This window comes from Pelodiscus sinensis, chromosome 14 (assembly GCF_052426305.1).
Source record: "Pelodiscus sinensis isolate ZL-2025 chromosome 14, ASM5242630v1, whole genome shotgun sequence".
Lineage (NCBI taxonomy): Eukaryota > Metazoa > Chordata > Testudines > Trionychidae > Pelodiscus > Pelodiscus sinensis.
Genome location: NC_143065.1, coordinates 37,376,273 through 37,401,993, shown reverse-complemented (window position 1 = coordinate 37,401,993; position 25,721 = coordinate 37,376,273). Strand labels below are relative to the sequence as shown.

Genomic DNA, 25,721 nt, shown 5'->3' with positions numbered 1-25,721 from the left:
TCTAGTCCTAGCTCTGCTGTTATCTTTCTGTGTGACTTTGTGCAGCGCAAGTCATGGCACTTCTCTGTGCCTCAGTTTTCCCACATGTAAAATAGATTAACAGATCTGACTGTTTGTAAAGTGCTTTTAAATCAATTAATGAAGGAGCAAGAAACTGGCCTGCTGGGGCATTTAGCCACAGGGGGAGGGGAGGAGTGGTCCTAGCCTGGCTTCCTGCAGGCTGCTTCGCTCGAAGCAGGCAGTCTGGCAGGTTGGAGGGGATAGCAGGGGAACTTCTGGGACTACTCCAGCCCAGAACCGCCGTTTCAGGGGGTGGGGTGGGGAGCTGAAGCCACTCAGTCACTGAGTTTTTTTTTCTTTTTGTTGGGTAGGGAATGAGGCAAAGTGCACAGCCTGCTCTTGCTCCCAGTTGCCCAGGGGAGAGCAGAGGAGGAAGGCTCATAGGCTGTGCGCTTTGCCTTGCTCCCTAGTCAGCAAACAGGAAAAAAAAAACCTCAGCAACTGGGGTAAGTGCAGCTGCAGCCCCCTCTCCCCGTCCCTGAAATGTTGTCCTTGCTCCCTCCCCCAGACTCACCCAGCCCTCTGCCCTAAGCCCCCTCCTCATCAGGGGCAGCCCTAGACTAGCTGACAGCAACTGGCACCCTAGGAGAACCATGCAATCGGCGCCCCCACCTCCAAATCCCTCTGTGATATTGCGCCACCATTTGGCGCCCCATTTAATTTGGCGCCCTAGGTGACTGCCTAGTTCGCCTATATGAACGGGCCGCCCCTGCTCCTCATACACCCCAGCCTTCACTCTTGCATCCCCAGCTCTAATTCCTGTACTCCTCATGCTCCAAACCCCTGCCCTGAACCCCCTCCTCTTACTCCCTGCCCTCAGCTCTTTATACACCACAACCATAACTCCTGCACCCCCTTCACCCCAATCCTCTGCCCTGAGCACCTCATACACCACAACCTTGACTCCTGCATTTCCATCCCCTGTATCCGCCCATGCCTGAACCCCTGCCCTGAGCCCGCAACACTTAAATTTCTTATAGATATTGTGGTATGGCCACCCTCCCCATTTTTAGACCCCCCCAAAGGGGAGCGTGTTGTGATAGGACAGTACCTCTCAGAAATTTAAGTTACTTTTACCCCTGTATAAATGTGAAGAACAGTTGATTCAGAAAGCCCCAGGACACTATTAAACAAAAGCTTCTTAAGGTTAACTATAAACAGAGAAGTAACTTTAGCTTTTGTTTTTTGTTATTTATTATTTGTATTGTGGTAACGTCTCGGAACCCCTGTCATGTGCTTAAGGATTCCATTGTGCGCAAACAGAACAAAAAGATGGTCACTGCATTTCTCTTCTTGTGGGACCCTCATGGCATAAGGTTTGGGGAGGGCAGCATTAGCTATTTAGCCATGGCACCAATTATAAAAAATATATGTTGTGGCTGAGAGAGAGCTTAGAAATTGGAGTTTAATGAGCAGTATTTCTTGCTGGCTCCCCTCAGAACTCCAGTAAGATCTTTGTGAACCATTGACAATAGATAAAGTTAGAGATGTAGATTCTCTTTCTTCCCTTGTTTTCCCATTGGTAGGGCCCTACCAAATTCATGGTTTATTTTGGTCAATGTCATGGTTGTAGGATGTAGGAATGGTTGCAGCAAGGCTACCATTTCTTCTGCACTGCTGCTCGTTGCATCTCTGCCATCTGAGCTTGGCAGCTGGAGAGTGGTGGCCAGCAGCAGTGCAGAAGTAAGGATTTCATGATGTAATACGGCCATTTATACTTCTGTACTGCTGTTGGTGGGGGGTTACATTCAGAGCTGGGTGCCCAGCCAAGAGCCACCCAGTTCTGAAGGCAGTGCAGAAGTAAAGGTGGCAATACTGCTACTCCCCTCATCCTCAAAATAACCTTGCAACCCCACTGCAAATTCCTTTTGGGTCAGGACTCTGAAAGTGAGAAATGCTAGTTTCCCCCATTAAATCTGTGTATTCATGGCTGCTAACAGAATTGCTGGAGCCCTAGGTAAGGTATGTGGGGGCTGCCTCAAGATCCCCAGAAGGCTTTGGGCAAAAGGGATAGGGCTGGGGGCTAGCCTGCCCCCATCAGCTCTTCAGTGCTTCCCAGATGCTGCTGCTTGAAGCTCTGGTGGTGATTTAAAGGGCTGGGGCTCTGGCTGTTGTGGTAGCCGCTGCAGCTGGGAGCCCCTTGCCTTTTAAATCACCGGGTCCTGGGACAGCTGCCCCTTTTGCCCCCATCCTTGTCTGTGGCCCTGTGTAGAATATAGAGTAAAAGTACACAAAAGACCAGATTTTATGGCAAGGGGCTGGGGGAACGATACCGGATTTCATGGGCTGTGACGCGTTTTTCATGGCTGTGATTTTCACTGTTACCGAAGTTGATCTAATGGTGACTTCATGAGCTGTTATGAGGACTGATTAGTTAATATTTGTGAAAATGTTCAAGGTGCTTAATAGCAGTGGTTTTACTGAAGAGCTTCAGAGAGAATGATAGGCTTTATTTAATTTAAATCAGACACCAGAAGTGCTTGTCCACATTGTGGGATGAAGTCCATTTCAGACTTTTTGCACTCACACAAGCCTTGGTAGACTTGTAGTGCCATGGTCTTTTAGATGTTTTGCCCTTGAATTAGATCCCTCAAGGATTACTATATATGTATTTTCCATTGATCATATATAACTGCTGTACATAAAACGAGATCAGAACAGAAAGTTAACCTGCCTGACACCTAACAAAAAGTTTGCTTTTTGGATTGTTCTTCTCCCCCGCCCCTTTCTAGCACTAATATTTTTAATGTGCATTTTTGAGCTAGTTTGAAGGTTCTGGCTTTAATAAAATTAAATTAACACATACCAGCCAAGGCATGTGTTCATTTATTTTTATTGAAGCCAGAACCTTTGCTCCCCTTTTCATTTTCACAATGGGTTGACATTGGGTTCTGTTCAGCAGAAATATCTTCCACCCTTTACACAAGCATCAACATTGCAAAAGGCCTGTCTGAACTTATATGTGCAAAGCCAACTTGTTCAGCAGGGATGGAGTCAGTATGCACAACCTTGTTTTGTTTGGGGCCCGTTAGATGTGGAATCAGGGTTGGGTTTTTCCTGGTTTGTGGATGTTTGGGAATGCTAATGGCTGTCTGCTTTCCTGCCCTAGTAATTGCTGTTTACCATTGTGCTGGCTCTTAAGTTGGTCATTTGGCACTCATGAGCTAACCAAACAGATCAAAAGCTTTGAAAGGACAGACGGCATAAATACTTCCGTCTCCAATGCCCTAATTTCCTTTGTCTCTTCCCTCACCCCAAAACTCCATTTTTTAAATATGGTTGAGCAATGAAAAAAGGGCATAAGCCAACAGTGCACAGAAATCTCTACTCAAGGCCACCAATAGTTTATTGCAGGTTGGACCTCCCTTGTCTGGCACCCTCAGGACTTGACCAGTCCTGGATGAGTGAATTTGCCAGACAACGGGAGGTCTTTTGACACTAGTCTCTCAGCCCGCTGCTCCTCCCCACTGCCAGCTCCTTCAGCCTGTCTGGGCTTTCTGTTGGTCAGGCCCAATCCCCAGCTCTGCTGTAGGCTGGGTGGCACACGGCTCCAGCCCCGCTGCTGAACAGCATGCTGCCTGATCGGTCTGCCGCAGCCCCATCCCTGCTGCCTGGTGGCACGTGGCCCCGGATTCACTGATTAGGCTGGGTTGCCGTGGCCCTATCTGGCTTCCTCTCATGGGCTGATGTGGCCACAGCCCTGGCCCTGCTGTAGGGCAGCAGCCATCCCCAATCACACCGCTGCCACTCTCTGGGATGCAGCAACCCTGCCGCCACCCAAGCTGATGTAGCCCAGCCAGGTTTCCCCTCTTGGGCTGCTGTGATCCCAGACCCGCTGCCAGGCGGCAGATAGCCCCAATTCCGCTCCACCCAAGCTACTGCGGCCCTGCTGCTAGCTGACTCACAGGGCTGCATCGGGCTCCCAGCTGTTGGCCCTCCTGCTCTAGGCCCTCTCATCCAGGAACATCCGAGGTCATGCTGGACCACTGATGTTGCCGGATCAGAGAATCCCAGATTTGGGAGGTACAACGTGTAAGAACCTGCTCCAGTATTAGAACCTGCTCCTTTCTATGTCACCCTCCCCCCAAAGTCTATTGGTGGTGGCTTCTTCTCATGTATTTGCTCAGGGGTATATGAAGAGACCGAGAGTCTTCCTGTTTAGTCTGTTTATCATAACTAGAGACTTTACAGATGTCTGTCTTCCTTAGACACAAAATGAAGAGTGCAGAAATAGGTCAGCCAGTTCCTGTCCATTAGGGCTGCTGCACAACAAAATGTTTGGAGGTCAGAGTCAGACATGACTATCTCAGTCTGGTTTCAGGGATTTGTAACAGACAAATAATGTGAGTTGCAAGAATCTCTGAGGGACAGTATCAGAGAAGAAGAGCCTGAAACTGATCCTCCAGTACTCAGAGAAGCTATAGACTTTGTAATGAAAGTTTGTTAGCTCTCCAGAACAAATGGTGTGACATTGCCAGAGGCTCTCGTGGGCAGCCAGCCTACAATAAGACTAGGATGTTCTCAGGTTGTTGGCTCACATAGGTACTAGGGATGTTAAATATTGGTTAATTGAATAGTCAAGTAACCTCAAGAATTCTTATAAGTTAGTCGACTATTCTATAGGTGGCAGGGGCCACAGCCAGTGCACTCTGGCCACACTCCTGAGGAGTCCCTTACACTCCATGTGGGGTGCCAGGTGGGAGTTGGTCCGCGAGGAGAGCCAGTTTAAAAACCAGCTCCCCTTGCAGACTGGCTGCCCATTGCCCTTACATTGGCAGCAGCGCAGAGTGGCAGCAGTCCCTGTCTGGAGGTGGGGAGGGAAATGTGTGTAGCCTATAGCATTAATCTATAAGCTCTTGGTTATCAGATAATCAGTTAATCAACTACACTATTACATCCCTAATAAGTGCCTGTCTGCTCTATTCTTTTGTCTTTGCCTGTCTGCTCTATTCTTTTGCGTAGGAAGTGGGAACTGAAACCACCTAAAATTGCTGCCCTTATGCTTCTGAGACCAGGATTCTGCAAAGTTTGAATGGTTGGACTGTCTTTGTGAGTGGAGGAGAAAAGAGGGTGATGCTGCAAGACATAATTCACAAGTAGTGTCTTCATGATTGCAAATTAAACCTCACATATGAAGGATTAGGCCAAGAACCCAAGACTTACTGTGCCAAAATGACAGATGTCCCTCCGCTAAAGGAAGGTTTTCCCTAGCAGTTATTGTTATGACAGTGCCTGAGGATCAACCAAAAATGGGCCTCACTGTACAAAGTATAGACACAGACACTGTATAGACATAGACAGTATAAGCAACATGGAAAGAAAAATGAAAGGAAAGGAAAGGGGACACTGTAGGGAAGTTGAGCGAGATGGTCAGGATATGGAAGAAGAGCTTATCGAGGGGCAGGGTTGGAGTGAATGTGAAGGAGGGGAAAGATTGCACCAAACAGCCAGGGCTGGCTTTTGGAATGCGCTGTAGGGGCAGCCTACCAAAGAGGGCACCATGCACAGGGTTTGGATTAACTGACTCATTCATTTTTGGCCCCACCTCAGAGTGTGACCCACAAAATCCACTAACCCTGGAACCCCAGAAGAGTTAATCTGATCTGAGGCCTTGAACCTCAGTCCTACTTACCCTCCCTCCCACCCATGGGGCTGGAGTGCCAGGGAGTGAGGTGTCTCAGTTGGTGCCACATTGGTGAGGTTTTGGAGGGGTTGTTTTTTTGCATCTCAGTTATGTGATCCCCAACTGATTTTTCTGTGATCAATGACCCCTGACTCAAAACAGGTTCCTCGCCCCTCTCATAAATAAATGCTGAAACATTTTGTGTTGGACATAATATTTTATTTAGAAATGAAGCCTGGCCAACAAGACCCAATTGAGGCCAAGCCCCCATCTGTCCGCAGCATCATAACATTCCTGCACCCCACACAGACCCCAAACCTGAGCCTATCATACACCTAAACTCCCTGCCCTGAGCCCCTCACGTCCCCAAACTCCTGCACCCCCACATACCCAGTCTTCTGTCACAACACTCCTGCACCATCCACACACTGTAAACCTGTATCCTGAGCCCATCATACTCCCAACCTCCTGCCCTGAGCCTCTCCTATACACCAACCCAAACTCCTGCACCCCCACATCCAGAAGCCTGCGGCTTGCTCAGTACTCCAATACTCCACCTGACCCCAATGCTCTCCAGCCTGGAGCCCCCTCCCTGAGCCGGCATCCCCTCCTCCACCTCCTCCTGCATCCAAATTCCCTCCCAGAACTTACACCTCTCACCCCTTCCTACACCCAAATCCCTCATTCTCACCCCAGAGCCCGCACCTCCTCTCTCAACCCAGTGCGAGTAAGGGCTGGGGACGGCAAATGATGGAGAGAAGGAGAACGGAGAGGGCGGGGCCCCAAGGAAGGCGTGGGGTCTTGGGGAAGGAATGGGGTAGATCTTGGCTTGCCCTGACATTTAAAAAGTGATTGTGGGTGTAAAAAGGTTGGAGACCACTGGTCTAGATGGTGCTTGGTCCTGCTATGAGTGGAGGGGGAATAGTCTTGATGACCTCTCAAAGTTTCTTCCCATTCTACTGTTTTATGATCATCAGCTGCGCTCTCCTGCCCTCTCCTTACGGAACCCAATCAGGGAAAGTGACATGTATGCAAGAAGCCACGACCTCACTCTTACTCTTTTCCTCACAGGCCCCTTCGGCTTCATGGGGCAGAGGAGCAGTTGTCCAGTGGGACAACAAGCAGCCATGCCAGCCACTTTGTGCATCTAGGTCACTTCCCTCACCTGGGTGCAGAGAGAGGATGAATGGGTTAGGGGCTTAGGAGGGGAGTGTGAGGAGGTCTGTTCAGGGTCTAGGGGCACAGGAGGGAGGTGAAGGTGACACAGTGCAAGGGTTGGGATGCAGGAGGGGAGGGCAGGGGTTGGGATGCAGGTGACACAGTGCAAGGATCAGAGGATTAGGAGGAGGTGCAGGGGGAAGGAGTGAAGGAGTGCAGGTATTAGGAGGGTACAGGTATTGGGGTGCAGGAGGAGGGTAGGTGTTGGCATGAAGAGGGCACAGTGTAGGAGTTAGGAGCACAGAAAGAAAGTGCAGGGATTAGGGGGTCAAGGTGGCAAAGTGCAGCAGTTGGGATGCAAGATGAGGGTGGGGGGTTGGAGTGAAGGAGGGAGTAGGCAGGCAGGGAGTACCGGGGTTGGGGCTAAGGGGGCACAGTGCAGGCATTAGGAGTGTGGGGAAGTGGAGGGAGAAGGGGTGCAGCGAGTAGGAGGGTACACATGTTGGGGTGCAGTGAGTAGGAGGGTACACATGTTGGGGTGCAGGAGGGGAGGGCAGGGATGAAGGGTGAAGGGAGCATGCACAGTGTAGGAATTAGTGACCCAGGAGGGAAGTGCAGGGGTTGGGTGAAGGAGGTGCAGTGAAGGAGTTGAGGTGCAGGGGTTAGGAGATAAAGGTAGTACAGTGCAAGGGTTGGGGAAGAGAGGGTGGGGAGCTGATAGATTGCCAGGGCCAATGGGAGGAGTGCCATGCTCATGGGAGCCAGGGGCACTGAAGTGCAAAGTTCACCCAAGGGTGCCATTTTCCTTAAGGCTGGTCATCACAGGACAGAGGAAGTCAAGTCAAAACTATAGTAAGTCTCTGAATGTTGGAAGGTCTCTGCTTTGGCTGCTTCTGCAGAAGGACCCACTGGCTGGAGTGTTTGGGCAGTTCCTCCGCAGCTTTTCCCTATACTGCATGGTGGGTAGAGGCACCATCTTAGATCTCATTACCCTATGTGTTTGTGTGTCTCTCCCCTACACAGTTCCAATTCCAGAAGTCTGTGGGACCACAATTCCCTCCTCCCTAACAGTGCAGCAGTCCCTACTTTGTCTGACATGGTTGGCCATAGATGCGTGTACATTACATAGGGCATACTCACTGTTAAAAACAAAAGTCTCACAACAGAAGCATTGAAGTCACTTCGTCATGCTAAAACTGCCCATGCTCAGAGTGCGATCTGAGATGTACATTTTTGGTCTTGACTTGATTATAGACCATTGCTGGATGGATTTTTTTATGACTGGTTGTGGTGATGCAGGGAGGAGGGTTGTTTATATATCCTGTTGTGGTCAGTTTGATTTAATGTACAACTGCGTGTGAATAATTGCATTAATTTCTGAACACATCATTCCCAGAAAAGTTTTGATTAAATCAATGTAACAAACTTCACAGAATAGCAGCAAAAACGATTAGGGAGATTGAGGGATTGGCTTGTGAAGAAAGCACAACTACCCACGGACATGTTACAAATATTTGTAAACACCAAGACAAACTGTCTGTATTCAATAAAGCTCTTAAGGAGTTAAGCACATTCTCAAGTCTCATTGACTTTATTGTGATTTAAGCACATGCATATGTGTCTTGCTGAATTTGGAGTCCAAGGAAGTAGAGGAATTGAAGTCAGATCCTATTTCTGTTGAAGTCAGTGGTAAAATTCCAGTTGAAATCAACAGCAGAAGAAGCAGGCACTTATTTGAGATAATAAGTGGCATATGACAAGAAGAAAAGGGAAAGAAGGAAAGCTTAGTTTGAATATCAGGTAGTGCCTCCCGACAATTAGTTCTCTATTATGCTGTGAAAATAGGTTCCCAAGGGAGGTGGCAGAAGATTCATTTGGGAACATTTAAAACAAGGTTGATGTTACACTGGTTAGTTACAAATTAATTGTAAGAGAAACTAGTTGGGACCTTAACAAGTAAAGATGGTCAGAAAATACTTCATTCCCTCTCATGAAACATTAAGATAAAAATGTTTGGTTTTCACAGAAATTTTCAATAAAATATTTTGACTTTATCAGAAACAAAAGCTAAAAAGTTTTTTTCCCCAGTTTTCTGACGAAAATAGAGAAAACAGATGCTGTCATGAAAATGTTCGTTTTGTGAAAAAAACCCAATTTTTTTTCTTAAGGACGGTAGGAAAAAAAGTTTGATGGAAAATTCTCAAGCAGACCCACTAAAAGGCCTCTCATTTGTATGATTCTATGGATTTCCAGTTGCATTTAATCTGTATAAACCCAGGTACAACAGCCGTGGAAATTTCATAAATGATTAAATACAAATCAAGCAGAAGGAGACATTTGCAGTGCTTTTGTCCTACAAAGTAGCTAGGTAACAGATTGATCTCAAGATTATTATTATTATTTATTATTTCATGATTGAATGCTTTTGGACTTCTTATGGCATTTTGAACTTACGGGCATAATATACAAAGAGTTACTCGTGTACTTCTTGCAGAGTGAAGCCCTTCGTTAAGTGGTGTGAACATTGTAGTTTTGGGCTCTGCATGCCTGCTTTCAACCGTATCTCTTTTTGACTGAAGAGGGCATTAGTTTGGGTGATGGCTTCAGAGTGAGAGCTTGAAGTGCTGGAGCAAGCTCTAATACTTTCTGACAGTTTTACTGAGAAATTAATTTTGTCCAGTAGGCAGGACGTTAGGTTTGAGTCACTGTTTTGGCCTCCGCAGCACTGGGCCATGGCTTAGTTGGGAATGAAACATAAACCTGAGTGTAACGTTTCTGAGCTTGACAGTTCTTAGGTTTCTATTTAAGACCTTGTCTGTCTGAGTTAAACTTCTTCCTCTATAGAGTACCACACCCATTTCCCTTCTATGTAAAACAGAGTTAACAAGCATCACCTGCCACAATTATTATTTAGTGGCTTGGAGAGTGGCTTATCTTTTCATTTATTGGTCACAAGAGAGAGCTATTACTTTGTATTCCCAGGAAGCCTGTGTGATGAGAACACCAGTCAATGCTATCTGCTCCCAGTTTTGGATACTGTATTTGTCCGGAGAAAGTACAGAAGATGTGGCCTGGGTATGAAAATGCTGCATGATTTCTGTCAGTCATTTGTGACCGAAGATGCCTTGGGGATCAGCTGCCCTATTTCTGCTGACATGTACCAAGGTAAAACACTGGATATGGAAACATTAGGTAAAAGGCTGTGAATAATTTATTCATTTCATAAAAAACATTGGAAGAGGCTTCTTGGATGCAGGAGAGAAAGTTCAGTGCAGTGGAATGAACACAAATATAATGTCCTTGGTGTGTAGTCTTTCTACAGACACATGGAGCTTCCTGTGGGGAAGAAGTTCAGGAGTTTTCATAAGATATTGAGTGATAGAAACTTAGAATGATATTTGGTATTTACACTTATATAATTATTTCTAAGAACTGGATTGATGGCTTTGGAATCAAAGAATGAATTGTCCACTTGCTGTTTGACTGGAAAGAAAAAGAAGAAATTGTGTGGCTGTCTGTAGGCACAAACATGCCTCATCTGTGGTCCTGATACTTTCCCGATCAGTTGCATTTCTCTGGCTCCACAACTGAACTGTGCCCCCCCCTACAATCCAACTTGCACTTCTTTTTGCATTCCAAATTTCTGAGTGGCTTCTGAACAGCCACAATATTTTTAAAAATTACTTACAATTTCCACTCAGTGGCCTGTACAGTTGGATTTGTGGTAACTCAGGCATGCCTGGCAGAATGGCTGACTGATTTTGCCAGGCCCTGAGCAAGGTGTGTGGAAGCCAGCTCCCCAGCCCCTCCGCTGCCCCCGGAAGGGACAGGGAATTGTGCAGAAAAGGTGGGGATTGGGGGCAGCCTCCTTTAGGCAGCTCTTCAGCACCACTTGTTGTGTGCTGTCTAGAATGCCAATGGTGATTAAAAGGGCTTGAGTCTCTCATTGCTGCCATTTCTGCTGTAGCAGCAGCGGCAGCCCAGAGCTCCAGGCCCTTTCAAATCACTTTGCACTGTCCCCTTGCCCCCCACAAATTTCCCTCCCACCCCATTAGTGGGCCTGATGCCTGGAGTTTCAGGTGGAAGCTTACATAAAATAGCAGTTCCTGTCTATGGTGGGCTCCCCATGGATCTGAAGCAATCCTTTGTCCGCAGCAGGCACGGACCTTGCTCCGGCCCCCATCGGTTAACTTGTTAACCAGTTAAAAAGTCACATCCCTAATACATAAATCCTCTATATAAATCCATGGTATGCCCACATCTTGAATACTGTGTATGGATGTGGTTGCCACGTCTCAAAAAAGATATATTGGCATTGGAAAAGGTTCAGAAAAGTACAACAAAAATGAGTAGAGGTTTGGAGCAGGTGCCATATTGAAGAAAGATTAGAAAGACTGGGACTTTTCAACTTAGAAAAGAGGAGACTAAAGGGGATATGATTAGAGGTCTATTAAATCATGACAGGTATGGAAAAAGTGACATAAGAAATAGGGGTCACCAAATGAAATTAATAGATAGCAGATTTAAAACAAACAAAAGGAAGTATTTCTTGACATAGCGCATAGTCAGCCTGTGGAACTCCTTGCCAGAGGATGTTGTGAAGACCAGAACTTTAGCAGGATTCAGAAAAGAACTAGATAATTCATGCAGGTTAGGTCCATCAGTGGCAATTAGACAAGACGGGTAGGAATGGTGTCCCTAGCCTCTGTTTGTCAGGGGCTGTCAATGGATGACAGGAGAGGGATCAATTGATGATTTCCTGCTCTGTTCACACCCTCTGGACCATCTGGCATTGACCACTGTTGGACAGGATCCTGGGCTAGACGGACTTTTGGTCTGACCTGGTATGTCTATTCTTATGTTCTTACATATACAGATTAACAAGACTACCCCTGTGATACTTACACATATAGTTGTACACTGCTCTCTTTGTCTGAAATGTATACAACGTGCATACTACTGGTACATCCTAAAAATTAGTTTTTCATCTCTGGTAGGTTTGGGGCTAAGGTTCAGGGCTAGGACTGTGTCTTTACTTGTGTTTACAGAGTGTGTAGAACAATTGGTCCCTGATCCTGACTGGGATCTCTAGATCTCACTGTAAACATAAATATTAAATACCAAGGGTAAAATCCTGACCTTATTGAAGTAAGTGGAAATTCTGCTGCATTAGACTAAGTACTGCAGCCAAGTACCCCCTAAATAGCCTTTCACCAAGTGTGAGCAGGTCTCATGAGCATTTCTTATATAATATTCCTACTCTGTGCTGTACAGGTTTGAAAAGGAAGCAATAAAGCCATGTATCGAATATTTTGCTATCACAGTACTTACCATTCCCAGAATTTCTTGTTCAAGAAATCAATTTGGCTTTCATCCAAAATTAATGACAATGATCTACTTATTATTATGAGGAAGATGTTTACTTACAAGAACAACATGATTTAAAAAAAGGAAAATGATGAAATCCAGTTAAACTTTAAAGATAAATGAGCTTTCCAAACTCTTTCCATGGTATGATGAACTAGGTAAGGTGCAGGGACAGAGTATAAAATGGAGTGATCACAGATTATTGTCTTAAAACTTAACTTGAGTCAGGGGACATGAGCAGGACCTGGTGGGAAGGTAGTTGACAGAAGTTTAAAAATCCCTGTTCAATATAACAAACAGTTTAGAAATGTATCACTTCGTTGTCCTGAAGGGATACACTAACCGCATAAATCCTGTTGGCAGTTTCCTCCCTTTGGCTCTGCAACTAGCAATGAGGAAAGCCTCCAGAAAAGACAGGTTTGGGTTCAGTATGAATAAACAGCTCTAAATTCGAATGCTTATCCAAATCATATGAATATTCTGAATCTGTAGAATGCAATTGGAGTACTAACAGGACCAAGGTTTCTCATGAAAGTTGTGTCTTTACCTCAGTTACATCTGTTATCACTGTCAGATCCTCCTGTTTCAGGCTTTTCTCACTCACCACAATAAGTAAAAGAAAGCTAAATGCTCATCAGCATGTAGTCTCACATTAGGCAGAGGGGGACAGAGCTATCATTAATTTTTTTCCAGAATTGTCCCACTAATTAATGTTCACTGTGACTCTGCAAACTCCCCCAGGATATATATTGTTATTTATTATTTGTATACAGGCAGTCCCCGGGTTACGTACAAGATAGGGACTGTAGGTTTGTTCTTAAGCTGAATTTGTATGTAAGTCGGAACTGGTGTCCAGATTCAGCCGCTGTTGAAACTGACCAGCAGCTGACTACAGGAAGCCTGAGGCAAAGCTGCTCTGCCCCAGCTTCCTGTAGTCAGCCGCTGGTCAGTTTCAACAGCGGCTGAATCTGGACACCTGGGACAGAGCAGCTGGGGCGCTGCCGGGTTGGTCCCACAGCGCCGCTCCTCGGTGCTACTGGACCAACCCAGCAGTGCCCCAGCTGCTCTACCCCAGGTGTCGGCGAGAAAACCCTGGTCTTCTGAGGGGGGAGGGGGCGCATCTAGATGCGCCCCTCCCCCAGCAGACCAGGGAGATGCGGAGCAAAGCCTCTGAGGACCAAAGCCTCTGAGGATGCGGGCAGCGGGACCGTGGCGCCTCTCTGCGGTCCCGCCGCCCGCGTCTCCCTGGTCTGCTGGGGGGGGGGGGGCACAGCTAGTGCTGCCCCCCCCCCCAGCAGACCAGGCTTTTCTTGCTGCAGAGGATGTGGGCGGTCCTGCCGCCCGCGTCCTCCGCGGCGAGAAAAGCCGCTCCGCGTCTCCCTGGTCTGCTGGGGGGGTCCCCCCAGCAGACCAGGGAGACACGGAGCGGCTTTTCTCGCCGCGGCTTTGCAGCAGACCAGGGAGACGCGGAGCGGCTTTTCTTGCCGCGGAGGATGTGGGTGCCGGGACCGCAGCGCATCTGGGTGGTCCGCCGCCCAAGTCCTCCACGGCGAGAAAAGCCCCGTTCGTATCTAGGGATCCAACGTATGTCGGATCCACGTAAGTCGGGGACTGCCTGTACTTCCTGTTGTGTGCTGAATACGATAAAGACATGGTCCCTGACAACTCACTAATGCTTCCACTTCTCTTCTCCCCGTCCCCACCAACTTCGTTTTAATGGTCAGTTTGCCAGAAATTCTTGCAGACCTACCCAGAGGAGCAGGATCGACTGTGGGAAGTGGAAGCACCGGGGGACTGGAGCCAGCGTGTTAGTATCTGGTTAAAGATTCAGCTGGAGCCAACCTTTTCAGAAAGTGAGTTACAAATAGTGTAGACTTTTCCTCCCAACTCAGGTGCACCTTCTCCATCTCCTCTGCAAGGAGATCTGTCCCCTTCCCCTCCCCCTCCCACCCATGGTTCCCATCTCGGACTGCCAGGTTTCCAATTTTTGAGTGGAAAATCTGGTTGAAAAGGAAATTTTACATTGTGCCTAGTCAGATCTACTGACTGATCAACCAAAGTACTGTTAGTGTGGGAGAAGGAGGCAGGGAGGAACCAGGTTATCACCCATGCTAGCCCCTACTCAGGTGGGGCTGCCTCTTACCTGCTTTGGGCATCTGCAACTCCCAGCCCCACAGGTGAGTCCTTCCTGACCTGGAAGGAAGGGAGGGGAAAAGCAGCAAGCAATAAGCAGGAAGGAAGTGGAGCAAATATAGGGGGTGGGACACCGGGGCAAGAGGTGGGGTGAGAGAAGTTCCATCACTCCTGCTTAAGTTTCTAATTTTTATTACAAAGTTGGCAACCATATCGCCATCCCTGCTAAGGGCGACTGGAATTGGGGCCTGTTTACCAACACCATACTCTTGTGGGAGAAAAGAGAGGCAAATGATATTTCATAGCATGGAACTCTTGAGGTGTGACCTTATCCAACCCTACCCACAGATCTCTAGCCACAGAGCTTGGATCTGTAAAGGGTTATTTGAGGACATGAACGTCTTTCAGATTTATTTCTTCTGTGTCTCCTTCCACGTTGCTGCATCCCGCCAGCATAAGGCAGCGTAGTTCAGCATCACCAAGTAATGTTGGTACATGTGACAACAGCCACCAAGATTAATGAGCTCCCCATCTTGTTCTGATTTTTTTGAACTGCACTGCTGCCCCCTTCCCACAGCACCAGGCACTGTAGAAGAAAGCTATTTAATGTCTGTTAACTGTGCGGCTCTTCTGCTGCTTGCAAGGTTGTTTCTCAGAGATTTAGGAATAAATTCTTGTCATATAACATTGTAGAATTTTTATAGCAATATGTGTTCCAGAAAGGTTCCCACAAACCTGAGGTCAGTTTATGCAAGGATCTGGAGCTGCATCTAGTGGCAGCACAGAAGAACTACAGCACTCTGTGCACCAGAAATGGTACATAGGTTTGAGTATGCACACACCTGAGGGGGAAACCTAGATAGTTATGTTCTTTTCAATGTGTGTGAAATTTTTATCAATGTATAACTATAAAAAGAACACTCTTTGGTACATCAGTACATGGAACTGAAAAATACTTTCATTTTTGTTGAAAAATCAGCCACAGTTAATTTATATCAAATTGTTTCAATAACAGAAAAGCAACAGCACTTGCCTACAGAGGCTGTTTGAAATGTGAACATAATTTAAGATGAATATGCAGCCAGGCTTCTAGGTGCTGAACCAGTCAGTTCTGAAATGAGCAGTCCTAGACTAGTTGAGTGAAGGTATGTAAGATCTACAAATATAAAGTGAACATGAAAAGATAAGGTGGAGGAGCTACTGTCCTTTATCTGTGTGAGCTCCAAATCTTGTGTGTCTTACCAACAGAAGTGAGTCCAGCTAGACCAGACTAACATGGCTGCATCTCTATCAGTAAAAAACAGAACCACCCACACTTTGTCTCCAGGGACCAATAGGACTACAGCAGCATGGCATATGAAAAGATAAGCAAACTATTCTTGGACTAAATCCAGTGGGAAATAGCTGCTTTCCAGGCATTAGGAGAACCATGAAAAGTCTATTGTCTAAAAAGGAACTTCCAGAACGGTGAATTCCCTGAGAAGTGGATTCCATTTAATGGAATTGGCTTCCAACCTAAGGCCAGAAAAGTTTGCAATGACTTTTTAGTGTAGCGAGTCACATTACGATGGAGGAATAGTCTGAGATTTTAACACGATCTTGGAATAGGATCGTGACAGCTTAATAATTAATTTTTTTAATCTCCACACTCATTTTACCCCAATTAATAGTCAGGAAACTAGATTCGTTCAGAGGTAATTTGTTGGACACTGGTAACATTAGACACCATGTTTCAAGTCTCAACCCTTACAATTCTTCTGAAATAATCAGAAAGAATTTGTTTACAATCACCTCAAAATTATCTTCACCTGCTGTTGCTCTATATCAAGACCCTTTATGTCAAGACAGTGGAGGCTCAGAAATGCCAAGTATAATTGGTTTTTCAGATGTAATTATAACTCACAAGAAGTGTAGTTGTAGAAACTAAGTGCTAACTGTTCAGATTGTATCTACAGAACTAGCAGATGCTTCTCTTTGCAGGTAGTTGATACATTATTTACATGCAGAAAATTTTGTGTGTGAAAATGCCAGGTGTGGGGTTTTAGCACATTCAGATGGATGGCCCTGGAAGTATTTCAGGTGTCAGCAGCTGTCAGAAAATGGGGCTTTTGTTCAGACTAACCCTATGCATTTATCTTTTGTGGCACTGTCATCCATTGCACAATGTTCTTTTCTGTTACTTGGCTGGGTTAATTGTCAAAACTGGGGGAAAGGGACTGAAATTTTATTAGGACAGCATCTTACAGGTATTTTTGATCAACTGTCACCATGGAAGTTTTGAGTTTCATTATGCTCTTGCCCTCAGAAAACACAGTTCATCAGACTGCTTCAGAGCAGGAAGGGGGCTGTCCAGTAGAGAGACCTCAGGATGGTGAACCCAGATGCTTATGTGCAGGCCAGATTAATGAGGTACAGTGATTAATTTGTCATTTTATGATCTACTTTTTCATAAATGTGTTTTCCCTACATAGTGTGTCGGGGGGCCTACATAGGAGAGAGTGACACAAATAACCATGGATGATCTTCTATCACCGGGCCATTGATTTATTTGCTAATCTGTAATTGCTCAGGTTTGGACGTTTTTTTTGTCGCCAAAACTGGGGGCTAGGTGATGAAGGACCATCATATGTGAAAGTTTTTACTTTACTCCTCACTGAGGTGTATGAGGGCTAAGAGAGATGGAATGCACAAAATCCTAGTAGTAGGTCTGTTGCGATGGCTTTCTGAACTGACCTACAGAGACACTTATACATAGTAGGTGGAATGGTAACAAAGCCTGTATTGAAGTTGCTTGGCACTTTGCAATTATAACTCCCTCTTTTTAATCACTTCAATTGGGAATCTGCCCACACAGCTCATTGCAGGATCATGGCCTAAAATGACCTTGGCAATGTGAATGGGTCAGTTCTCCATAAACACAATAAAATATACTGGAGGAAACAAATTAAAATAACAAAGATCTTCAAATAATAAAGAAGGCAAGGGGCAGAAACAAAACGGTAACATTTAAGAACCATGGTTACTGTGTTTACTACTCTTCCATGAGGTTGCCACCCAACAATTATTTGAACTAAATCCATTTGTTTTTTTCCTTAATACAGACAATTCTGAATACTTGTGCACGGTATCAGGAATCTATTGTATACAAACAAAATGGCTATATTTTGAGGTCCCTTTTGTTTCTAAGGTATCTCAGTTTAGGATCACATCAGAGCTTTTTCACCTTTCATAACATCAGAATGATCCTTATGTCTTGGTTTTAATTTCAGGGAGGTGTACGCATTCCTGGTATTAGGATAGTGGCACAAGAAGCCAGAGACAATAAAGATAATACAGCAGGAGACGCAAGGACATTATCCCTGCACATTTCCAAGGAGGAGGACTTGAGTCAAGGTACAGCTGATAAGCAGCAATGTAAGGGATCTAGGAAAAGAGCAAACACTGTGAGCCAGCTTGAAGACCAGGCTGTTAAGCATCTCCGAATGATGCTTTAATTGCCTAACTCAAGGAGCAAGAGCCATTGTGCAGTTGTAAAAGGCTAAAAATAATAGACTAAAATAATCATAATCTTTAACCACACTGAGATTTTTCCAGATTAGTTACAAGTGCTATTCAAGGCAAATACTCTGAATCTTGATGCTTATTTAAAAAAAAAAAAAAAAAAAAAGATTGTTTTTCTAGTTCTTTTCTTTTGCTTCTTTCCTTCCAGGAAATTAAATAGTAGTCAAGTCTTGTTATTTTCCTGTTCTGAAAAGGTTTTAATGGATTGCGTTAGATGTCTAGAAAAAAGTAATTAGGTGACTGGTAGATACTGATGTAAAAAGATATTTCTATGGAAACAACATCTTGTATTATTGGAGAGAGGTACTTTAGTACAGGTTGGTATCAGAACAACGGCTGTATAACCTACCTTTCAAAAAAGAATAAATGATCTGGAAATACTTTCAGCGGAACTATTCCAGGAGAAAAATCTGCCTTCAGCTATAAAATGGACAGGAGGGGGCGGGGAACAAAAAAACCCCCATGGTCTACATTAATGCAGAAGTTTGGTATAGAGAGAAAGCTACAGGACATAAATTGCTTTTTAAGTTTAGACACTGAGATCATGTTGTGTATATAATTTGAGACACAGATGTAGGAACTTGGTGTGGATTGCATTTCTCAAGTATTGTATTTGATGTGGGCCAGTTCCTAATGCTTTACATTAAAAGAATATATATTGATAGATAATGTATCTCTCCAGATTGCACATGTTATAATGTGGTTAAAAAAAATCCCCCTCACCTTTCAGTCCCCAAGGTAGTCAGTATGGTGCTGTCCTAGCTTAACTTACTGATGTATCAAGAGCGCTTTATTTACAGTTACATAAATCAATGCAAGGCAGTGCTTAATTTGACCCTTAGAACCAGTGTCCACCGCAGCACAAAATGTATGTACCAGGTTCCACGTCACCATAGTGGATGTTGCTGATTTGGGTTGGGATCCCTTTTTGGGACTGTCTCTGATGTGCTGAGATGCCACTGAGCCTGGGCACCCAGTAAAGCTGTCTTGCTGAGCCCAGGTCTCCACCCTACTTCAGCACAGACATACATAGGAAAGGACTATGTGGCTCTGTAATACACACAGCAGACAATACAGCAAGGGACAAATCCTCAGTACTTGGAAATGCAGCCCCTCTGGGAGCTGAACCCCAGATAAAGCTGTCTTACGCAGTATGGAATTCCATGCAGAGCAAGCTCATGAAAATTCATCCTCTTTCTTGATGTTCAGAGAGATCCGCACAGACTCCTTGCCCGCTCTTCCAGGACACGGTTATTTACACTGGGTATATTAATAAACAAAGTGTTTTTATTAACTATAAAAGGTAGGATTTAAGTGGTCACACAGAACAAAGTAGGTTATTAAGCAAAATAAAACAGAACATGCAAACTAAGTTTAATACACTAAAGAAATTTGTTACGTGGAATATCTCACAATAAAAGTTGTAATGATCATCTTCACAGACCAGACATCCTTCCAGCCTAGGCCCAGGTCCTTCCCCCAGTTCAGTCTGAGTTGTTTCCTGCAGTCATCTACTGACAACCAAGGTTACCTCACTCCCCACTCCTAAATAGGATTTGCCCAAGGCAAGAATCCTTTGTCTCCCCAACCTGACACCCCCACTTCTTGTAGAAGAGTAAGGAATCCAAGATGGATTCCAGCATCAGGTGACATTGCAGAACCAGTAGCCATTTCTTATAGGTTTATCCTCCAGCTTAAAGGAAAACCAAGTTCTTGTAAAGTTCATTGTCTCTTGCTAATGGGCCATTAGCTCAGGGTCTGGCTTCTTTATTGTTGTATCTGATGGGCGGATAATAGGCTTTCCTGGACATGAACACATTGATAGTAAATGCGGTGGGGAACCTTTTTTGGGGTGGGGGTTGCTGACCCACAGAAAAATTAGACAGGGGCCACACAAAAGCAAGAAGCAAAAACCAAACATCTCCCAAACCCTCAATAACATAGGCCCTGAGTGAGAAGCAGAAAGACACTCTCCACTTTCCCCGTGTGGGGCTGGAGGGTCTGTGCAGGCTCCCCAATGCTGAGGGTGGAGCTCCAAGCTTTGGGGGTCAGATCCAGGCAAGCTTTGAGCTTCATCCGGTCCCTCAGTCCATGGACCATAGGATCCCAATCCCTGATCTACAGACAATATTCCTGACTTCAGATCTAGAAATGACACATGCATGCAAATAGGATGATCACATTAAGTAAATCATAACTTTTCCAATGACATCTCACGTGAAGTATCTCGCATAAAGCATAAGTACATTCTCATAAAGAATAATTCATAGTCCCTTCACAGTTGCCTTAAAGGTAGACACATGGGTGGTAGGTAATGTAGGCAAGGGAAATGTTAGAATGGTCCCTTCCCAAAACTACCCATGCTCTGGCTGGCAGGGAAGGCTGGGGCCATGGCACAGCTGCCCAGCCCTCTGGGAAGGATCAGGCTGTAGCCCTGTGGTCAGCTGGGAAGAATCGGGCCACACCCACTGCTTGGGAGGGAGGAGGCTGAGAGGCTTGGGGGTGCTCAGAGGCTAGGGAGCAGTAATCTGTGATAGGGGGGCAGCTGTGCCATGGCCCCAGCTTTCCCTGCCTGCCAGAAGGCTGTGATGGAGGCTGGGCTGCATGAGTGGGAGGGGGATTGCAGAACAGGCAGGGCTTTGGGCGAATGGAGTGGGGCTGGGGCTTGCCTTCCCCAGCTGGGTGTTCACCCACTATCCATGGCTGGACATTTAAAGAGATTCATAGAGGGGCTGCAGTGTAGCATGTCCACAGATTGCAATGGTGTATTCTTTCCTTTTCACACCCTCTATATGTCTCCAAATGAAGCCCTGCCACGGATTTTGCGTAGGGAAGAGTGGATTTCCCATAAACCTTGGTTCAACATAGCACTTAGGCATGAATTTAAATTAATCCCTGTTCAACAATGTGCTTAATTCCATTGGAATCAATCCTTTCTGGGCCTCTCCTACAAAGGAGGGAGCTACCTACTGAGGCTGTAATGAGAAATGGAGTTAATTTTGTCATAAGAGGTGATCACTGAACCCCAGTTATAATTCTGGTGCAGACGTGATTAGCAACCTCTGACAAAACTAGCCTGTGTGTAAGATTGGCCCATGCATATGTGGCTGATCTGTAGAGCAAAAATACGGCCCGCGGGCTGGATATGGCCCTCCAAGCCACCAGTGGATCTGGCTTGTGGATACAGTGAGGACCCACAGGCAGGCTCCCTGCTTGCCTCACCCCATCCGTATGCTGCTCAGAAAAGTGGCCGCGGGGCTATTTCTCTTTAAAAACTGTGTCCCTGGAGGGGGGTGGAGAAGGCTTCAGGTCCTGCTCCTGTCCCCAGTACAATCTCACTTCTCTGAATTAAAGTTACTTTAAATCATCTAATGAGAAGTTGGCCAGCCCAGTGCCCCAGGTTACAAGCACCTCCTTCACCCAAACTCCCCTCCAGACTCCACTCTGCCTCCTGCACCCCAGTCTCTTACTCCAAGCTCCCTTCTGCATCTATCCTCCATCTCAGACCCCGCACTTCCTCCATTAATATCACGGAAGAGTGCGGCCCTTGACCACTTTCCAAAATCTTGGAGCCTGCAAAAAATTATTGCCCACCCCTGCTGACCCAGATAACCTGACCCAGTGAAATGAGTGTGTGAAATGTGGATTTACTTGGGAAACAATGCTCTTATTGTGGCATTTTCATCTCAATCTGCCCTAGGCCTTGTCTACACTTGCAAATTTTGTTGCCAAAAAACCTTTTTTGGTGACAAAACCCGGAGAACGTCTGCATTGTGATGCAACAAAAGTTGCAACAAATGCCCAGTTTTGGAAACAAAAAAATTCCACCTCCACACAAGGCTTTTGTCTTTCTCCCTCCCTTTATTGTCGACAATCAGGCAGTGTGCACTCTATAATAGGTTTTTTTGTTGAGTTTATTGATCTCAAGCATGTTTCCCACAATGCCCGATTAGCCACTCTGGCCAACACATTGAACTTTGCTGCTCCGCAGTCATATACACAGGTAATCAGATGTGTCCCTCACACCTGCAAACCCTGGAAACTTTAAAAATCCATTTCCTGGTGTCTGGCTCATTGTGTAATGGTCCTTATAGCTGCTATAGCGTCTTCTCAGGGAGCCAGGGGTGGGTATTGCTCAAAATACTCTCCTGCTTGGAGCAGTGCAGAGCTGTTGTATCTTCTCAGTGTGTGGGATAAAGAATTGGTGGAATCACAGTTGTGAGGGACTCATAGGAACTGGGACATGTACAGTCACAATTCTTGAGCCCTGTGTGAGAAGGGGTATGAGTCAGACACCGTACAATGCAGAGCCAAAATAAAGGAAGCAAAGGAGGCAAACAGCGGGTCTGGTGCTGCACCTGCAACATCAGTACTGGTGGGGCACATACAAAATTTCAACCCTCCCAAAAGAACGTTCAACCTGCTGAAGGATGGAAAAACGTTCAAGGAAGCACTGGTTCATGATGATCCACTAGTGCCCGAAGCACCATGGAGAAGTACCCCTTACAGTTGATGCAGTCTGAGTCAAGGTGAGATGGTGCTACAATGGGAATATGTGTGTCATCGATTGCCCCACCACAGTTTGGAAAGCCTGTGTCATCCACATTTCCCAGTTTGATGGACAGGAGGAGTACTGGCCTGCACCCAGTGACAAAAGGGTTAAACTCAGGTAGCTGGCAGGGGGTGTTGGCAGAAAGCCAGGAAAAGGAATGGGAAAGATGGTTGAAATTTGAATTGTGTATAGGTACCCTCAGCTGTTTCTCTTTATGTGACATCTAAGTTAAGGGCTAGAGAAAGCAACATGCAGTAATCAGAATTACCATGCCTAGTTGGAATATTGGGCATGGGAGTGAACTGGGCCTTGAAGTATGGATCAGCACAGATCGTGAATAGAGAGAGTGTTGTACCAAATAAAAGCAAGCAGGATCTTATGAGGGGGGATAAGGCAAAAAGCCACATTTATTGTAAAGATAATAATAAAAAATAAAGAAAAGATAGAAGCAAACAATGTTGTTTAACTACTTATTCCTAACACTACTTAACCCTTATACACTTATATATATATATAAACCATTCATTCATACATCCATTCATTCAAGTTCTGTGTATAGTTACCAGCCTGGAAGTTGCTTGTGACAGGATACTGGCCAGGTACTCTGTACACAAGTGATGGTAGTGGGGAGCGAAGTCCTGATCAGATGCGCATCTGAAGCTCCTGGTGGGCTGGCAGCAGAACCTTGGACTCTGATTCCATTGTTTTTTAGTCCAGTTCTTATAGGAATTTCTTCCTATGCCAGTCTATGGAAATTGCTGTATCATGCTGATGTCTCCAGGGTGGCTGCCAGGTGCTCATCAGTGATCTCATCGGGTGGACCTCCAGTTTCTCCACTTGACACCTTTTGGTTGCACTGGCACCTGACGCCTTCTTCAGCCCTTTGTTGCTGTATTCTCAGGCTGGCACCTCTCAGAACCATTCACTCATCATCCAAGCACTCTCTCATACATTCATACAGTATTTTGTATAATAATAAAAGTTGTAGTTACAGAAAGTTTCTGGGTGGTATTGCTTAAAACATTCTCTGAGTGCTGAATAAAGTTACAATGTTTTAAAGAGAACAGGCCTCAATTAAGTAACAATGGCCTTAGTCAATTACAGGGCTTGGCTCCCATAGCAGAGTTAATGGCTTGACAATGCATTGTTACAATGTATCTCTGCAATGTCAATTTCAAGCAGCCCCTTGCACAAGCTTGAGCATGCCCTGGAGCACAGAGGGGGGGGCTGTTTCTGGTTACATAGGATTATATTTTTAACAGTTCTAAGTTATATGAGCTAATACATTATATTCTAAAGGGGCAATAATAATAATAAATCTAAACATTTAACAATCTTAACAATTAATAATAATAATAAGAAGAATTAATAATAAATCTAAATACTTTAAGTTGTGGGGAACAAATTATGGGGAGTCACTTCCATTTGGGGAATCATTTTCAATACATTAATATGTTATCCCTACAAGAGCAATGTATGTTTAGCCACAATTGGGATATTTTTCTTTGTTTTACTTGTTTGGTTAAGCTTCTCTGTGTGACTCCTTACCTCCTCTCCCCCATTCACTATCTAAGCTGTAACCAGATATGTATTCTGCATTTTAATTTGTTTTAGTCAGTTGCTCTGTAACACCTAGCAACTAAGAATGCTTTATCAAGTACAGGTTGGACCTCCCAGGTCTAGCACTCTTGGAACCTACCAGTCCTGGATGAGGGAATTTGCCAGACGGCAGGAAGACCCCTGACATCAGCGCTTCAACCCATTGCCCCTCCCTGCTGCTGTTTCCTTCGGTCTGCTTAACCTCAGCCACAGCTCCGCTGCCTGCTGGGTGGCACGTGGTCAGCCGGTCTGCATCTGTCGGTCTGTCGCAGCCGCAGCCAGGTTTCCATTCCCAGGCTGCTGTAGCCACAGCTCCAGCCCCGCTGCCCGGTGGCACATGGCCCCAGCTGTACGGCTTGTGACAGGCTGCCACGGCCTTGTGGCCTTGAGATGTTGACAATGGATGAAAGAAAACAGGTTTGACTGGTTTTCAGTTTTGGCGACTTGTGCATGTTGACAAAACTTTCGTCGCCAACCTTTCCAGTATAGACATCCCCTAAATAGGATACCTCTGGTATCTTTTATAAAAACATTATATCAACAGTTGGATGATAGCGGGCCCACAAGATAACAGAAAATAAAGGGAGCTGTAATCTTTGTGACAGCTGATCCCGTGTTTCATTTTAGTCTGCTCTGACAGCTATTTTTGCAAGTGCTAGCTTTTATTCTAAATCTCATTGTAACAGATCAGAATTGTTCCAGCACACTGAGTGGGAAAGAAGTCCAAGACTTGCCTTCATTATTTTTTTCAACTTAGATGTATTTAAGTAAAACCAGGAGAGCCCTATTTGAACTTGTCAAATTATAAAAGGAGTCAAATTTGGTAAAGTTAATTCTATATCTAGGAAACATGAATTTGTCAATATATCCAGGTTGAATTTAAGTTCTCTCTGGGTACGTCTAGACTACATGCCTCTGGCGACAGAGGCATGTAGATTAGACTACCCGGCATAGGAAAATGAAGCGGCGATTTAAATAATCACCGCTTCATTTAAATTTAAATGGCTGCGGTGCTGAGCCAATCAGCTGTTTGTCGGCTCAGCGCAGTAGTGTGGACTCTCCACGCTCGACATCAAAGGCATTTGTCGACCTCCCAGGTATGTCTCGAGGTCGACAAATGCCTTTGATGTCGACCGCTGAGTGTCCAGACTACCGCGCTGAGCTGACACAGCTAATCGGCTCAGTGCAGCAGCCATTTAAATTTAAATGAAGCGGTGATTATTTAAATCGCCGCTTCATTTTCCTATGCCGGATAGTCTAATCTACATGCCTCTGTCACCAGAGGCATGTAGTCTAGACATACCCTCTCTTTGGTGCCCAATGATCCACGTGCTGGTTTCTTAGCTGTTGTACATTATTGGGGTTTTTTCCAATGTGAAGGGATTTTCCAAATCACACACCTTTCAGGAGAAATGCCTAATGAGATAATGGGCATATCCTAAAGGTGAACCGAGGTTCAACTCTGATTAGACAGTGTTTTCTGCATGTTGACAGACCAGCAACTGCCCCCAAATTAGCAAACTTATTGCAGTTTCTCTGACCACAGACAAAATACAAGCTAAGTACCGTTAACAATTGATGTCCTCATCGTGTGATTTAAGGAGGTCCTATTTTTGGCTCATCTGCCCTTCCCATCAAATGAAGGAGACCGAACACGAACACTGAAAA

At 45.4% G+C, this 25,721-nt stretch overlaps 1 protein-coding gene across 10 annotated transcripts in view; it reads left to right on the top strand.

Moving 5' to 3' along the window:
• Positions 1–20,181, top strand: part of FAM169B (Protein) — a 66,004-nt gene extending 45,823 nt beyond the window's left edge. For 7 of the 10 annotated variants that reach the window (XM_075896975.2, XM_075896979.2, XM_075896977.2 and 4 more), the window contains 4 exons: positions 9,824–10,006; positions 13,933–14,061; positions 16,647–16,750; positions 17,611–20,178. In XM_075896975.2, coding sequence (XP_075753090.2) covers positions 9,824–10,006; positions 13,933–14,061; positions 16,647–16,750; positions 17,611–17,835 — 641 coding nt within the window. In that variant the 3' untranslated portion in view covers positions 17,836–20,178. Of the gene's footprint in view, positions 1–9,823; positions 10,007–13,932; positions 14,062–15,589; positions 16,627–16,646; positions 16,751–17,610 lie in introns of those variants that run through there. The other 3 variants (XM_075896973.2, XM_075896971.2, XM_089782075.1) reach the window with 3 other exon arrangements.
• The last annotated feature ends 5,540 nt before the right edge of the window (positions 20,182–25,721 follow it).